Genomic DNA, 17,359 nt, shown 5'->3' on the forward strand with positions numbered 1-17,359 from the left:
CCAATCAGAACTTGAGTTGCACATACAGTGATCTATTTATAGCCATTTATTTCTTGCTACATCCTTAAGGTGTCAGAATATGGTGTGTTTACCCTAGCAGCTAAACTAATCAAAATATTGCAAAACTAAAAATAGTGGCATAAAGTTCAACATTTTTACCATCTATGTAGCACAAAGCAAATTAGGAAATCACACATTTACTACCTTTAAAAAATCCCTGAGAAAAAGTGTGAAAAGTGCAATTTTGGAAAAGTACCTCTGCTAAGGTTTGTAGCAAAAAAATATTTGTCCTATTAAAAATTTTAATTACGTAAAAGTTGCACACAGGTGTTGGCTTAAAAAGGTGATTGACGGAATTTGCTTATCTAATTGAAAAAAAATGGCAGCCATTTTTGCCAGACTTGGAAATAAGGGACACTCCTAAAAATGCATTTTCAGTAGAACCTCAATGAGCAAATGCTCAAGTTAACAAAAAATCAATTGACAACAAAATTTTTTTATTAAATTTACCTCACTCAGTGAAAGAAATTTCACTTGACAAAAAATAATGCATCATCAGTCATCACAAAATTGTGCATAGAATGCCATAGATAGAATTGTGCACTGGGCAACAGAGAATGAAAAATAATTAATCTAAACTATGATTTATTTCTCCAAAAGATATGATGCTTCTCACTAAAATATTATTTTCTGTTTCAGGTATCTTTATTATGATATTTTTTGTTTCTAGTGAATTCACTCAACACAATTAAAATGGAGTGAAATTACAAGACTTTCTGTAAACTTACAGATACAGAAGAAATGCTATATGGCTGCTGATATGAAGCTTGCAGTGGACATGGTCGTTGTAAAAGCTCAATTGCATGCTCATGGATACAATAATATTGCATCAATAATACGGTAATGAATGGATATGGTAATTTCATGTCAGTAAAGGAAAAATATGTAAAAATCACAGAATGTGTCATTCATTCTACATCTATGGTACATCATCTACAGAGGAAGAGGAGAACTTCATAGTACTGTTAGTTATGGATAAGTACAATTTGCATACTCCAAACATGTTAAAATTAAGTTTTATTTCAAGGTTCCCAGATTACCCCCATTTCCAGGGGTAATTTAGGACGCTTTTATTTTGCGTCTGGCACCTTATGAATAGCATATGGAATTTTTTGGCGATGCCATACGATAGCCTTCGCAAAGAGCTTTAAAATGAGCTCAAACATGTTTATGAAATGTTTCATGGTAAGAAGTTATCAACAACAAATACTCAAAACCATCCCTTATTACTTCATTTGATGGTATATATGCATGTAAAAATCAAGGAAGGTTCTTTTTGGTTGCATGCATGTAAATAGTTGTAAAACACATGTCAGTTTACAGTTAGTATACGTAGTTCACTGCTGCAAGTAATTCACTACTATATTAAAAGAAGACTTTTCTGCGATTGCATTAAAAAGCTGATATAATATTTGTTTCCAGCTCTTTCAGATCGACAACGAGAAATTGCTCAGGTGCTGGGCAGTCTTGAAAACTTGGACTTTGAACAGCCAGTGGAGTTCATTCCTGATGACCGAGAACTGCAGGCACAGCCCACAGTACGCAGGTTCATCATGGTCAGTTATATATATCATTTATGTTCACAGGTTTACAGCAAATTTTGCAGTTCAAAGTATATACCGTATAATTGTTGGAAGTGCCATATTTGATAATGAGGTGTTTTATTTATTTTTTTATTTGCAAAAGACTTGAGGTATTCTACTTTGGTGCACTTTTATAATTTTATGAACAAAACTGTCATTCCCTATGAACATAGTTTTGATAATACTTTTTTATTGATTGTGCATTTTGGTAGTTGATTTATGGTACATATCATAAGTAAATCATTTATTTATGGTACAAATCATAAGTAAATTTCCCCCTCCCCCAAAAAATTATTAATTTTAACTTAAATTTGCCTTGAAAAATGTTCTAACATGAATGAATTTATATTGTTTTATCCAATTTTTTTTGCAGAGGCCACTATCAATTCTAAATATTGAGCGTCATGATCGTGAGCTTAACCAGCTTATTGTTTCTGACAACATCAAGACTAACAATAACAAGACTAATAACGGTCCTGAATTTAACAATGGAATCAAAGTCCAAAAGTCAGCATTAATTTTGGACACAAGCAGTCATGGCATGTCCAAGGCATCCATGTTCCCAGTGCTTAAGCTCTTCAAGTTGAGGCCCATAGAACCTGTTGAAAATGTGACTGCAACTCTACCTGCTCTGAAAAAAATACCTAATGATGAAAATAGTGAAAAAACACAAATAAAATACAACAAAAGAAATAGAAAAATGAGTCACAAAAATAAATTCCAATCTGGTAGTTATACAGAAACTTTTATACAGGAAAACCCTTTGAACTTGCACAGAAATGATTTGCAAGCAGGTAATTTCATTATATCCTCCCCATTAAAAAATTCATATTCTGCCAATGCAAAAAGAAAAAAAATTTCCAACTATGCTGATTCTAATTTCATCGATTTAACTTCCAATGGCAAGGAATTAATACTAAGCAAGCAAAAACTTCCTTTAAATTTTTTAATACCGTTTGGTCATTTGGCCACAGAATCCATTCTGCAATCAAGTCAAATGAATTTGAAAAATCCAAATTATCAAGAAAGTATATTGGTTGATGATGTTGAAACTTCTAATGCAAACAAATTGTTTCCAAGCCAAAAAGTGGTTGCAATCAAATCTCCAACCTCTCATCTATCTAAAAAAATCAACAGTGAAAAATCAAGTCATAAGGAGTCTATTTCTAACCTCAGCTTTTCTTCAAGTCTTGCCATTGCTGAAGAAAAAAGTGCCATAATGGTTTCAAATCAAGAATCTCTGCCTAAAGTGCTTCTTGATAAATTAGGTACCTCAAGCATTGATGAAAGAAGAAACTTGGTTAAAATTATAATTTTTGGAACTGGTCCACTAAGTCGATACTTGTGGACTCAGTTACTCAAAGGATTTTTAGAAGAAGACATGACAACACCTGGAGTATTCCTGGGGAAAAAGACTGTTGGAGACTGGCTCTTCACTTACAAAGAAGGTGTGAATTCTCAAGTTACAGAAATTATAAAATTAGGACTGTAACTTCCAAATAAACATGTGCTCATATTTTCTATTGTTATATTCAAAAAGTTTTGAGCAATTATAAGCATTTATCATTATTTATTATTTAAAACTTTCCTTTGGTTATGGTTAGGGGTTTCGCGTTTTGCCTTGTGCATAAATTAGCCTTTTAACATGTTGACTTTCATTTTCAGGTGAGGGTTTGTCAGGCAATGGAACTGCGCTGTCCAATGGCTTATTGCCTGCATTTACATGTCGGGCGCTGGTATTGGTAGTCAGTGGTGAAGATGCTGGCTCAACAGCGCTTGCATGGCTCAACCTGCTCTCCAGGAGGAAAAATTTTCCAAATATTTTGCTCATACTTCAAGGCTCAAAAGTTAGTATATATTTGTTCTAGTATTCCAGTAGTTCTTTTTGCTTTGCTATATCTTTTTTTCATAAGTTGTTTACAAGTTCCTTCTGGAAGTTTTTAAAGAATATAAAATATCAGTACCTACATCATTTCTGTAGCTTTTTAAGCATCATAATTTCTATTTAATTATTTTGATGTGCAGAGTTGCAACAACTCTTGGGTCAAAAAGTATGTGGATTCTGGCTTGGTGCAGGCTGTATTCCTCACATTTGATGACCTCATCATAGATAATTTACGCTACTTTCAGTGGCCTCTTGGCCAGAGCATGTAAGTTATTGGAAGGACTTCTGTGAATTATCTATTAATTATTTATTTCAATAAGAATGTGAATTTTCTTTCTAATTCTAAAAAATGCTATAGCTTATATTATATAATGTCTGAAAATATCTCCAAGCTACCCAGCTTGCAATATAAACCCTATGAATATGTTACAGCCATAGAATTTGTTATGTACCTCCTAAACCTAAAGCATACCGGTATTATATTTTTATCCGTTTCATTTGACTAGGTTAACACAATGACCAATATTTGGACTGCTAGAAAATTCATATATTGTGGAAAATTGTTATAGTACTTTGTTCTGAGCATGTCAAAATTGCAATTTGAGATATCTTTTATTATGAGGATTAGATCAAAATGACATATTGTAACAAACAATCACGATGTAGTTGTGAGAACAGGCACTGATATGTATTTCAGTAAGTAGAGTGCATTTTGTTGCTGTGTATACACTTTACAGACAAAGCTTCAAATGCAGTAGTATCAATGCATGTAGATAAAATTTACTAGTGTTTCCAGTGATATGTACAACTAATACAAGATATATGTCGTTAAGTTTCATGAGTTACATGATTAATATTTCAATTCTTGCATAGCCCGTGAAATTGAAGTAAAATTGTGAAATGCATCCTTGTATTGTATTTGAACTTATTTGTGTTCAGACCTGTACCTCAAAATTAGTCCTAATCTGTATTTGGAGCGTAAGGCATTTATCACTTTATTGCTTTTTTATTACGAAATGATGCCATCAAATTTCGGGTGTGAATTTTGAATATATTACAACAATTTCTAGCTTTTTCTGGTTGAGGCTTTCTACAGGATCTCCAATTGCCTAGCTATTATGGTGAATATCCTCACGCTTGTTATCATTATTACAATATCCCGTCATCCGAAGACTATGAAACACTGCTTGCAACAACGCAGGCTCATGTACTAGAAGTCATACCAGTCATATTTGAGGATACCCCTATATGGCGCATCCCAATCAACACATTCTGCCCGGACCAAAACTACCCACTGAAGCAAAGCTCACACTCAACCGAGATGAGAAACCTCTTTCTCCACCATGCATCCACAGAGCATGCAAACTCTACACATATCTACACCGACGGCTCTAAGACGAACGGCGCAGTGGGATGTGCGGCTGTGGCCGGCGTGGCGGCGATGTCAAAACGACTCAGTTCAAGCTCGTCAATTTTCACCGCTGAGCTCGTCGGTGTCAGCTGCGCCCTTAGCCTCATAGACCAACTGCCCGGAGACGATTTTACAATATTTGTGGACTCCATGAGTGTGGTACAGGCTTTGAGAGCTTACAATAGCAGGCACCCCATTGTCTCGGAGATCCTAACCGGGCTGGTGCGCCTGGCGGAGGCTGGGAGAGCGGTGAGCGTCTGCTGGGTGCCCGGACACGTGGGGGTGCGAGGCAACGAGAGGGCGGATGAGGCGGCGGTAAACGCCGCCTCTTCGGACCAGGCGATCTACAGCGAGCAGGTCCCTTGCCGAGACCACTACCCTATCATCAAGGCAATCATCCGCCATATTTGGCAGGAACAGTGGCTGAACGTGAGAGAGAACAAACTCAGAACAATCAAGGATTGTGTACGAGCGTGGAGTTCATCATACCAGAAATCCCGGAAGTTGGAGGTAGCGATGTGCAGACTAAGGATCGGCCACACGCGCCTCACTCACAGCTACCTGATCGAACGCCGTCCGATGCCGTATTGCAATGATTGTTTGGTACCCCTGACGGTCTTGCACGTTATGGCGGAATGCCCGAGCCACAGTGATACTCGGCAAAACTACTACCCCAACACCACTGCTCTCAGCCCAAATGAAATGCTGTCCAGGATGCTAAGAGAAGTTCCTCGAAGCATCTTTGGGACTGACAATCTCAGACGATATATAATCGAGTGTAACCTGCTACCGGATATCTAGCACGGCACCATGACATAAGTCTGAAGAGACCCATACCCCTGACTAAACACCATACTCGTGTCATCATGTTACTGGTTGAGATGAAATAGCAGAAGACGGATAGAACCTGCGCCTTGGAAATAGAAAAGCATGTACCCTAGACCAGATGGATCAGGCCACGAGCCTGAAACCAACGAAGAAGCCTGACCCTGCAATACGAATATAGGACCTTCGGCGCGAAATAGACTACCTGATCTGAAGCGCTAGAAACCTCTCCCTACTACTACTACTACTTATCATTATTAATATCATTAATACGCTTGTTTTATCACCCATGGGCCAGGGCATATAACATAATAATCATTTCGGCAGATCTACCAATCTGCCTCATCACAATGATCCTGGGCAACGCAAGTATCGCTGCAGCTTGTGGACGAGTCACTCGTCATCCACCGGCCAGCTGCTTACGCTCATCCGTCCCTTCGTCAAACGCGGTGTTTGCTCACTCACACTCGTCGAGGATGTGTGAGTCAAAAGTGGTGTTTGTTCACGCACGACGAGGATGTGTGTTGTGTGATACTACTTCCCCATGTTTCCATTGAACATTGCCTCCCCATGTTCCCATTGAACATCACCTTCCTATGTTTTGAACATTGCCTTCCAAGGTCCTCATTGAATATCTTCGAAATTCACATTATAGTATTATAATAGTACTCTTGGATACCCTCTCGTTAGCTCATTTAGTTTAGATTGCTCACATTAGATGTTTTTAACTCAACAGCCAACAATTCTCATTTAGTGGTCTGTTATTATGCATTTATATTTATTTCCTGTATTAACTTTATCTAATTAAATTGGGTTATGTACGTGAATATTAAACCTCTACCACCTGACATGAGTAACCAGAGCAATATTGTCACAAGCCTACTTCCTAAAAAGAATATGTTCTAGTGAGTGCAAAATGACTTGCACTGATTGTTGCCGCCACGTACGACAACTTTAAAGTGCTCTCTGTTGCATACCAACGTCCTCAGGTTGCTACACTCGATAGTTTACTTTACATATAATTGCATGTTCCCGGAGAGTGACGAGGGTTATGAACATTTTTTTGTTTTTGTTTTGATCGTTAATTAATTTCCATATTCCCATATTTTTAGCTTTAACTTCCTTGTTTACACGCTCAAGTAATCCATCATTTTTCCATACACGTTATCTTTATTATGTGTTCAATATTACTAGTCGATGTTTTGGCAGGTTGAACGCTACCACCAAGTCTCTTTACTTGGATTCCCTGCGGTCCGCTGACCTGGTCATATGCCCCGTCGGAGACAATGCCGAGACGTCCGTGATCTACGACGCTGTTGCTGCCGGGGCGTTGCCTGTGTTGCTGAACTCGCCTCCTGACGGTGGTGGAGGTTGCGACTCGTTCACATTTAGGCTCCTGAAGGAAGCGGAGGCTCCCTTCATTTGGCTCTACTCATGGTTTGACTTACAAGATGTCCTCGAACGCGAAAAGACGTACGTCATTGTTCATAAATGAATAAAAATTTGCAAAAGTTTTTCTAGAGTTTTTTATTTTTTTATTGGTGCCAATAAAAAAACTGGCAACAATATGATATTTAATTTTGCTGAGCAAACTACACACAATCTACTTCCTTAAGTTTATAAGTCTTATAAGTTTTTATTATAAGTTTACAAATTTGTGAACAAATTTAAATCATTATATACATTAATTATGACTGAAACCACATTAATAAAATGACATGTTTCAGACTAAGTGAGGGGGCCAAAGATCGTCGCCGGCGCTCCATGCTGCGTTGGTACGACCACTTCCAGCAGGTCCTTGCAAAGAGATTCATTCAGGTGCTGCATCGGAGTCTGCTGAACATTTCTGAACCTAATTAATTAACATTTAACTTCATGAATTGTGCCACTATTCATGAGTTTAAAACTATAGTAAAAACAAAGCAAAATTGCTCGACGTGAAGTCCTTAACATGCTTTATGATTATATAGAAGTGGAGCATACAATCTCCCCTTTCTCATATTAAAGAAATATATATATCTTCACCCTCATTTTCAGTTCAAATTTCTTCGCCTTTAACAAAAAGAAAAATGATTAATCCGATCATAAAATGTTTCATTGTATTTTAGTCAATTTTTTCTTGAAAGATTTGTTGTTTTCCTACTTGATTTTGGTATTTTATCGCATTGAACTGAATTTAACTTCTTGCATTTGTTTGCATGTTGCTCAAATGATACTAAAATTTAAATCATAGAATAAACTCAACGTCCTGAATTGAGAGAACATGTTATCCTCTTCTAATTTCTTAGTCATCACCTGAATATCTTCCCACTTGGAGTAGGACTCTCTGTTGCAACCTAACTACCATCAAATTTTAATATTCGCTGGGTCAAGCATTAGGTTTATTTAGAGAATTAGAGACTTCTTCGATTTTATTTTTGTTGTATATTCAGATCGATGTTAACAAGAATTGTCACAGTCTGCCTCAATAAAGTTGAGGTGTTCGTGAATATGTAATTCATGTTCTGTTATTGCTTTATAATGCTAACATTTCTGATAAAGTGCAGTTCCTATTAGCCAAGTCCGGCATTACATATATCACTAGTTCATTTTATCGAATAAGTCTTGACGGGTTTTGAGAAACAATTGTAATTGAGAAGGAACTTGCGGGATTTTATTGGTAAAGAACGTGAAAATTTAAGCTTTGCCTTCATTGTTTAAAATGATGTATTCAAACACTATGTAAGGATTGGTTTGTGTGATGGTACCTGCATTTGCTCTTTTAGTGATTTTTTTTTCTGATTAAATAACTGATTTCATATTAAGATTCTCATAGAATTGGCGAATCATAGACTCAAGCCCTCGTGAGTTAATGTGAGCAAATCTAACCAAAGGTAAACAGCGGCTTTACCCCCTGGGCTCTCAAAATAACAGTGTGAGTTGAAGTACAAATCAGGTGCATTTTAACAAGGCGATAGTTACTTAATGAATCCTACATATTAGTCAGATGCATTCACTGAGAATGATTTCTGATCAATCAACTTGGGTTATAATTTTCAGTATCAGATTTTAAACATTTTCACTTCGATTTTCTTTTATCATGAACATTCTCCTCAATCGGTTTTGGGTGGTTTCTCCATTATTGAAGTAATTTCTTTTCAAACATTATCAGTATTTCTTTTCGTTGCTTTGAAATTTTTTCCGATTTCTTTATTGTGAAAAATTTAAGTGGAATTCACTTCTAAAGGTATTCCTTCCATTCCTTCCTTCTTGTAGTTTTATAACATAATGAATTTTTTTTAAATCCATATTCTAGATTGACATTTTTCATATCTTTTTCATAGTGCTATTGACCAAATTCTCAAATTTATTAAAAGTTCCACTCAAAATGTTAAGTTATAGCGTCTGCCTTGCTTTTAAAGAATTTATATTTTTCAGCCTCTTCTGCTCGGTAAATGAATATAAACTTAAGTATATTCTTTTCACTAGCGGCCTTAATCGTGATTTTATTAAAAGAATACCGCGTGCGAAAGTGACGATTTAAAATAAGAAATCACTATCAGGCCTATTTTGTGCCATCGTTTGTCTATTTACCTCCCCATGTATTTACCGTGCCTTGTTTAAATTGGTGGGTGTAGGGGCGGCTGTGCTCAATCGTGCTAGCCCCTGCGCTACTCATATCTCAAAATGAGTGACACCGCATGAATGACTTTTCAAAGGAGGTTAAGTAAGCCGAAATGGTTAATTGTTCCTTGACTATTCTTACCAGGTTCGTTGTTCCTAAACCATCCTCATCGAGCTCGTAGTATTTTACTGTAGGTTTTGCTCTCTAAATCGTGCGAGTAAAGACAAACAACATTAGCTATTATTGGTTGTGTACCTATTGTATCTTAATAGTTGCTCAGAGATGTTAACGTATCATCTTCCTTGCTATATTCTGTGCCCTGAACCTCTGACACTTCATCGTGATGACTTTTTTTAAATCAGAAATTGATAACACTCTAATATAGCAGTGTGCTACCCTTAGTAAGCTTTACTTGCATTTGACCATTATAGCCTTCATCACAAGAGGAAATAATTTATTGTTGTTTCCGCCATGTGACGTATGACTCGTAACACAGCGTCTTATAAGCATCGGCTGATTTAACATGAAATGACCAAAGTAAGTGTAAGAAATCTCTCATTGTTCTGATGTGTGATACGAATCAGACATTGATTGCTTACTTCTATTGACCAATTCATTGTTCTGAACGCAGGACAAAATTGAATCAGGATGCTGGTGTTGTATTAGTGATGTCTGTTGTTAGTTACGTGTATTACCGTAAGTTTATAATGCAATTTGATGAACGCTTTTATCGCAACTTACTGATCTCATCCTTATCTAGTAAAGAATCCACGTATCAGTTCTTGAGTTGTTATCGCTATCAAGTTGTACATGTTATTCTTTATGCCTTGATACGTTATAAGCTTTGACGTGAAGCAAATGATCGTTGTTTGTATAATTATAATAAATGCAATCGATCTGGATCTTACGTGTAGGTTTAAGATCCCACCGATTGATAAAATTGAGATGATCATAGACTGTCAAGTGATTTAAAAATGCATTTATTAAATGATAAATTTATAAAAGTTCTGCTTACTGCTTAACGGGCCTCGCTGGCCATCGTATTATGTTCTAGATATTCCAGTTGTTTTTTACTGATAATGAATTCATCCATATTTTTTTGACATTTATATATGTACCAGAGTTTTTATCTCATTTTATTTTGGAATGCATTACTGAAATTACTTCATTGATTTATTTATAATTACTACGAGCAGTTTGAGTTTCTAAGATGTATTTAATATCGCAGCGTGCTTGCCTAGTTGAGTGTAGTTATAAGCATGTCGCTTACTCGTGCATTTACAACTAGGATAAGATTACCCACCGTGTGGTCGTGTTCAAATGCTAGTCAAAGTGTAACTGCTGTGAATCTTAGTTGGTAGTTCAGGCTTTAGTGCCCTCTTAGTATTTAAACAATTATATGTAGAGTAGTGATGCGTGTACTCATTCATGTTTCAAATGATGTCACCTAGTGTTCTGTCTAAAGTTGCTCTTGAACATCAATCATTTTCGCCCAGCGTGCAAGGCAAATGGTGGAAGGTCTACTTGCAGTTGTATCGACTTCATTTGCCAATTACTGATTGCGGGGAAATTTTTGAACAATCTACAACTGAAATCTGCACTTGAACTTTGAAAATTTCCGGTCTAATGAGCGGTTGAATACCTCTCGAGTGTTCAAATAGGTGGAAAAACGAGTTTTTTCAACAACCACTTTTATTAAGAATTTTCATAGTCATACGCTGCTCATATACTACAATGTATGATAGAGGAAACTCGAGCGCCAACGACGCTCGCGTCTCATAAATATACCATTTCTTATACGAGTCATTTGCTGCCGTTATAATGTATGCAATTTGATTATATAATATCCACTCCCAGTATTTGCTAGATTCCACTTTGTCCTCATTGTTGCTTGAATGCGTCTGTCAAGTAAACGCATGAATTTATTTGTTTATCTTTTATGGAAATGATTAATCATTCGTTGCACTAACAAAGTAAGATCCACTACTCTTTTTTCATCAATTACTGTTGCCGACGATCTCTGGCATGAACACATTTGTTCATAATCAATTCTCTCCTATGTAAACTCTGCAATTATATTAAAGGCAATTACAACACGATTCCTGTAAAGTGAAATACAGAATTCTGGCGAATTTACTTCTCAGATCTACAAGTTACAATTGTTCGAAATTGAGCTAATAGTATGATCTCAAGCATTTTTCGGCGGGTTCATTAAAATACTCAAGCTTGTATATTTTACGATTTGAACGTCAACTGAACTGAATTGGAAATTGTGTGGTTTTATCACGTGATCTTCTCTTTATATTGGACATATTTAGCTTTTTTTTAATTAACATACAAACTGAATTTTCTGCAATTTGATTCCTTCGAGCATTCTAATTTTAAATAGCGAATAACAATTTTTGTACTGAAATTGAACAATTTCGTCTATTGCGTGTAGCAACGGTGACAGTCCCTGTAATGGAGTACGATGATGTCCAGTCAATTGCAAGCACAGCCATGGCACGCGGACTGCATTTTAATCCAAATACTGCAATGTAAAGTACGATGTATTGAAATAAAATTGCTGAATGTATTCTAAAATTGACAATGCAATCAACATGACGTTCAAAGTTCCCATCTTAATTTATGTATGGTTGGCCTGACATTCACATTTTAATTTATGTACGGTTTACTTGACTTTCAACATTCCAGCTGCACAGATACATGTGACCATGTTTAAATTATATCGAATATTTCATAAATTTCAGTTTCGAACCTTTCGAAATTTTGTTGTACATGCTGCTGCTCTGTCAGACAGAATCTATTCACGCGTATTGAAAGAATTTTAGACCGAAAATTAGGAAACGAAATTCAACTAAGTGCTCCAAGTTGTTCTGCACTTCCATGACCGATGATCATTAATTGAAAAAGATCAATTCGATTTTTGATCCATCAGCCTAGATGCAAATTTCAAGTCAACATTTAAACGAATTATATAAAATTTAATAAATGAATTGATCAACCAATGTTCGTATGATTTTAAAGCATAGGGAAGGCACACAATAGTTCGAGTAGTTCCAAGTGGTGTGAAGGTCATCGAATTGCGAATCTGTTGCCTGTACAGATGCAGTATCCAGCCTTCGCTGACATGTTTAACTTGGTTGAAAAATGAATCATGGAATTTGTTAGATTCGAAATCACAGAAAATTTCTGTGCAAAGGAACGAACTGCAACCAATATATTAGACGAGTCATTAATAACTAACTGATCCGAACAAAAGAAAATTACATTGAGGACCTTAAAAGTTCAAGTTTTGATTTTACAAGTCTAAATGAAAAAAAAAAATGATCTCAAAATTGTTGTCCTACATGGTAATGAAATGGATGCATAATTACAGAACTCATTCACTTAACGTTCCTCATCACCCGAATGCATGCCTGACATGCGAACGCTTCATGAATGCATTAAAGTCAATTACGCGCCTGAAAACGACAATGAAGTACCGTGGATGCATTTGATCAATAATTCTGTACAAAAAGTCTTAAAATCTCACCTAAAAAAGTAGTGATATGGGTTAGTAATGCATAGACCTCAGTTTCAGTATTCAGCAGAAGCGGGTCAGTTCTTGACGCGCTTCAACTTAAGTTAAATAATAACTAATCTTTTGAACTTCATTGAAAGAATCAGACCCGCGAATAAAAAAATAAGTGGAATGCTTCTTTATGATGAAACTCATAAGTAACAGCAGACGATATGACACGTGTGGGGAGAGAAGATCCGTTAAGACTGTTCAGATAAATCTACATAAAATTTTGTACGTAAGGCAGACGAGGTAATTTTTCTGGTAAAACCTGGAAATAAGTATTTCAACGACTACAGATAAACAAGTTTCTCTCAACATGTTTCCAGCTAGCGCATGGGATTCTTTCAGCATTAAACGAGTCTCAGAACAGATGGCGTGGGAGTACAATCTTGTTCCTGTTCTACGTGCAGCAGCGGTACCCGCAACTGAAGCAAGTAAGCCAGCATCGCAAACACCACGACTGCAACTTCGTCTTTCAACTTAGGAAGCTCCGTGCAAAAGCGGCAGATTTGAAAGTGTAGGAGAGCAGATGGGAGTAAGCAGATAACAGATGGAGTACGCGAGAGAGCTTAACGCTCAACAGGGAAATATCCTGTAGTCGACTACGAAGCTTTGCATCGAAGAAAGCTGGAGTGCGGCATGCATGCTCTTTGGTATTTTAAGTTTAAGGAATGCAAGACAGCATTAGAAGTAATAGTAGGTAGGTATAGAAGAAATAGTATATAGTACAGTTGGCTGTATATGAGGCGCTAAGAGTACAACGACGTATATAACTTCATCTCCTACAAAAGTTTAAATCATTACGTACGGTCAGTCATTTTTGGACAAACAAATCTTACACTCGTAAACATTGTTCAAGAAAATCATGATCGTCTTAGAAAGTCAGGAGGAGCTGAGAATACATACATCAGTTAATATTAATATACAAGAGACAATCATACGAGGACGCGCCTATACTTCCTTATCTTACGCATCCGTGTCTTGCACTTACTTTAGTGCATGGATGGTTCAAATTGTTTATATCTGCTATTATATAAATTATAGAGCATTCTTCGTCGCCACCAAACACCCACTGTAAACTTTATATCGACGAGCCATCACTTGTTATGGCAGCCAAATCGTATCAATACTCAATCGCATCGATGATGTGCAGTTTTAATAAAGCGGTAGAAATTTACCATCCGTCGCACTGGTCACACGGTTCAGAAACTTCACTTATTCTAAAAAAACGCGCTTCCACTTGACGTACGTAGCTTTCCAATTCTTAAATGAGAAAAAATGGCCTCAAAATTTAAATTTGAGTGGAGATTCAAGTCTTTTATCAATATTTTCACCATCACAAAACAAGAAAATGGTCATATAACAAAAGATAGATAATCACGAGCATTAATTACAAACTATTCACACTATCAGGGTTTTGATTCCAGTGTACAATACTGCCAAGTCGCTGCATTTGTGGACAACACCAATCGACTAGAGGGACCTCGCGGACTTTTTTCATAAGTCCAGAAGAATATTTTTGCAACGATAATTGATTGAGGTTATCAAATTTCATTCAAGGCTTGCTTTTGAACTTTTTGTTGAAAAAATTCATGACTAGGCAAGAGGAGTTTATTTTCTGTGCTTTATATTTAAGGGAATCATGGTCTAATTCACTTCCCAGCAATTCACAAGGACTCATTTTTCATTCATTTTCACTGGTTTCATTGAGGCGTTTTGCAAGTTTCCTGACAAGATGACGAGCCTCAATATGCGGAGCTCGATAAAAAAATACGCGTGGCGCAGAATATTTTCATTTGGAAAAGTAAGCAGAAATTTCCTAAAGACTTGCGAGTCTTGCGTTAGATGTACTGCGGCGTCTCCTGTCCAGTCAATAATCGGAATATGGAAGTTGGCATCGTCTTCATGCGGATCTGTAGGAGTAGAAAAATATTTGTTGTATTAGATATTAGCAAGCATTAGTCAAAATATTAATTGTTAACACACATCGAGTCCGCTGGCGATATCAGAATATGACAGCTAAAATTTTTAAATGAACAAGGAAACTAGTATGATATCAAGGCTTTCCATAAAAAAGTAATAACCTACTTTTACATATGATATTGTGCGATGTTCAATTTTAAACCAAACAAAACTCACCTCCCCAACTGAAGTGGCTAGGAGATTGACTATCTTCTCATGGGGCACGGCCACCACAGACTGCGAGTTGATGTCGATAATTCTGTGCCCAACCCGCACCCCGCCCCGCTCAGCGATCCCTCCGCGCAGCAGCGAACAGATCTGAAAAGCAGCAAAGTCTGTAGGCAGTCCAGGCGCATGCGCGACGCTATATCACTCAGAAAAAAGGACGAGTCTAACTGTTCGAATAGTGAGATACTTTGTTCGCGTTTCATTGATACGTCCTTTTTCCGGGCCAAACTGGGTCTGAATGACTCGCACAAGAGAATTGCTATTTTGACGGTCTCGTTTATTTTCTTGAATACATTCAAGAAACATACCTAGTTCGATGACGAACTTATCTTAACCTCTCAGTACTTGGCGTTGGAACTGAAATTTTGAGATATAACAACATTTTAAGTCGTGTTTGTCTTATCGGTGTAAGTGTAGATTTTTCTCCGATTTTTTTATGATTTCCACTCTTGCAATCCAAATATTTTCAATTCGTTCTAGTATTAGTGGTAACGAATTTTTTTATTCTCAGACAACACACAGTAATCTCAGTTTTCTGTAAGTGGAAGATCAAATGAAATACAATTCGATGTACTGGCAGAGAACTCTTAGTTAGCATACGAGTAAAATTTTTTAACTAGACAGATTCACATTTCTACATTATTATCTTCATCTCGCTCCAAACAGCACTCGAACAACCAATTATATCTATCAATAAATTTTAAATCAATACACAAGAATTAATATTCAATAGTACCAGTCAATTATTTGAAATTGTTACCATATTAACGTATTCGCTTCGACGATGCGCGTTACGCGCTTCTAAAATAGCGGGCACTCACGACTCCATTCTGCACGCTGAAGCCGAGCTGGTATTTCGTGTCCGGTCTTCTGATTTTAACTTCAACAACAGGAGGGCAGGGAACAACCGTCAGCTTCACTGCTGTGTTGTACTTGGTATTCTGCACGGCGAACACATTTACTCAAGGGTATAAAGTATAAAAAGAAACGGATGTAAAAATAAACGGGTGTAGAAGTAAACGGTTGTAAAAAGAAACAGGTATAAAAAAGTAAAGTAAGTGAATTTTTTTCCTAACCAAGAATGTAGTGTAGATAACTTTGGTTTTAGTTTAATTTTTATCTCTACAGACTATTTTCAAATTAAAACTGTATCTTATATTCAAAAGAATGTAGTGACTATTACTTACGCCTGCCAACTTTTGAACGGTTGATGTTCAAACATTTGACCATCTCTCAATGCACTAACCTTGATGTAATTCTGACACGTTGAGAGCGGCAGACCGACGAGCGACACTCCGTTGATGGCGATGATTTGATCGCCAACACTAACCTTGATGTAATTCTGACACGTTGAGAGCGGCAGGCCAACGAGCGACACGCCGTTGATGGCGATGATTTGATCGCCAATGTTGAGTTGGCCACATTTGGCAGCCGCACCGTAAGGGGAGAGGTTGGCTATGACGACCGTAGGTACCATAGAGCCCCAGCCTGACTCCACCACCACCACGCCTAGTATTTCACTCTTCATCTTTGGTACCACCACCTAGCACAAATTATCACATGGATATTTGATTGAGAGTAATTGTTATTATTTACCTAGATTAATTGAAGCAACCGAATAACTTAAGTTAAAAAAATAGTAATGAGTGTGGAAATTTAGAGGGAAATATTTAAATTCGCGTCGGAAAATTCACGTTTACAATGATACCGTATACTACTGTAGAGGTGATGAAAAATAGTTGCAGATGTTCCTCTGAAAACGAATTATTCAAGTTAGTATACATGAATTTTCAGACGACACAACTTACTCAACCAAGTTCATATTTTGGATAGGTATTTAGTTAAACATGACAACTTGCTAGAGGTAATTTAATTGAAACGTATCATATTTTCAGGATTGTTGATGGCAAGATGAATACAAACCGTGAAACTATATCAATTTGAACATGGATGAGCGTGATTTAATAATAACCTCTTTTTGCAGTTCCTTCTTGGCAAACATTTGAAGCTCGTCGCCGAATATTTCCTGGGAATTCAACACTTCTTGGTAATCCATTTCTTTAACAAAACTGTGATCTTCGATTCCATTTGCCTTGAGGAACTCCAGGTAAGCGACCTGGAAGGCCTGACCGATGCTCTGTGCGATGAACTGAGCCTGCAATACACAAGCAAACAATTTAGAACATTCAAATTTCTTAGAAATTCATATTTTCTTTTTTAATTTCTTCAGAAATTC

The 17,359-nt window shown here is 36.8% G+C and overlaps 2 protein-coding genes across 6 annotated transcripts in view; one reads left to right on the forward strand and one right to left on the reverse strand.

Moving 5' to 3' along the window:
- The first annotated feature begins 903 nt into the window (after positions 1–903).
- On the forward strand, positions 904–7,810 carry LOC108674530 (ribitol-5-phosphate xylosyltransferase 1). Its single transcript, XM_018162491.2, has 8 exons — positions 904–916; positions 1,483–1,616; positions 2,017–2,253; positions 3,029–3,091; positions 3,669–3,793; positions 6,092–6,244; positions 6,974–7,237; positions 7,492–7,810. Exons 1-8 carry the CDS (start codon positions 904–906, stop codon positions 7,622–7,624), a joined length of 1,122 nt encoding a protein of 373 aa, XP_018017980.1. The 3' UTR covers positions 7,625–7,810.
- Positions 7,811–12,685: 4,875 nt separating this feature from the next.
- Positions 12,686–17,359, reverse strand: part of LOC108674539 — a 180,561-nt gene continuing 175,887 nt past the window's right edge. For all 5 annotated transcript variants that reach the window (XM_047882704.1, XM_047882707.1, XM_047882706.1 and 2 more), the window contains 5 exons: positions 17,096–17,278; positions 16,454–16,666; positions 15,945–16,064; positions 15,073–15,213; positions 12,686–14,846 (listed from right to left, as the gene is read on the reverse strand). In XM_047882704.1, the coding sequence (XP_047738660.1) occupies positions 14,775–14,846; positions 15,073–15,213; positions 15,945–16,064; positions 16,454–16,666; positions 17,096–17,278 (729 nt within the window). In that variant the 3' untranslated portion in view covers positions 12,686–14,774. The remainder of the gene's footprint in view (positions 14,847–15,072; positions 15,214–15,944; positions 16,065–16,453; positions 16,667–17,095; positions 17,279–17,359) is intronic.

The sequence above is a fragment of the Hyalella azteca genome, unplaced genomic scaffold (genome assembly GCF_000764305.2).
Source record: "Hyalella azteca isolate HAZT.00-mixed unplaced genomic scaffold, Hazt_2.0.2 contig11104, whole genome shotgun sequence".
Taxonomy (NCBI): Eukaryota; Metazoa; Arthropoda; class Malacostraca; order Amphipoda; family Hyalellidae; genus Hyalella; species Hyalella azteca.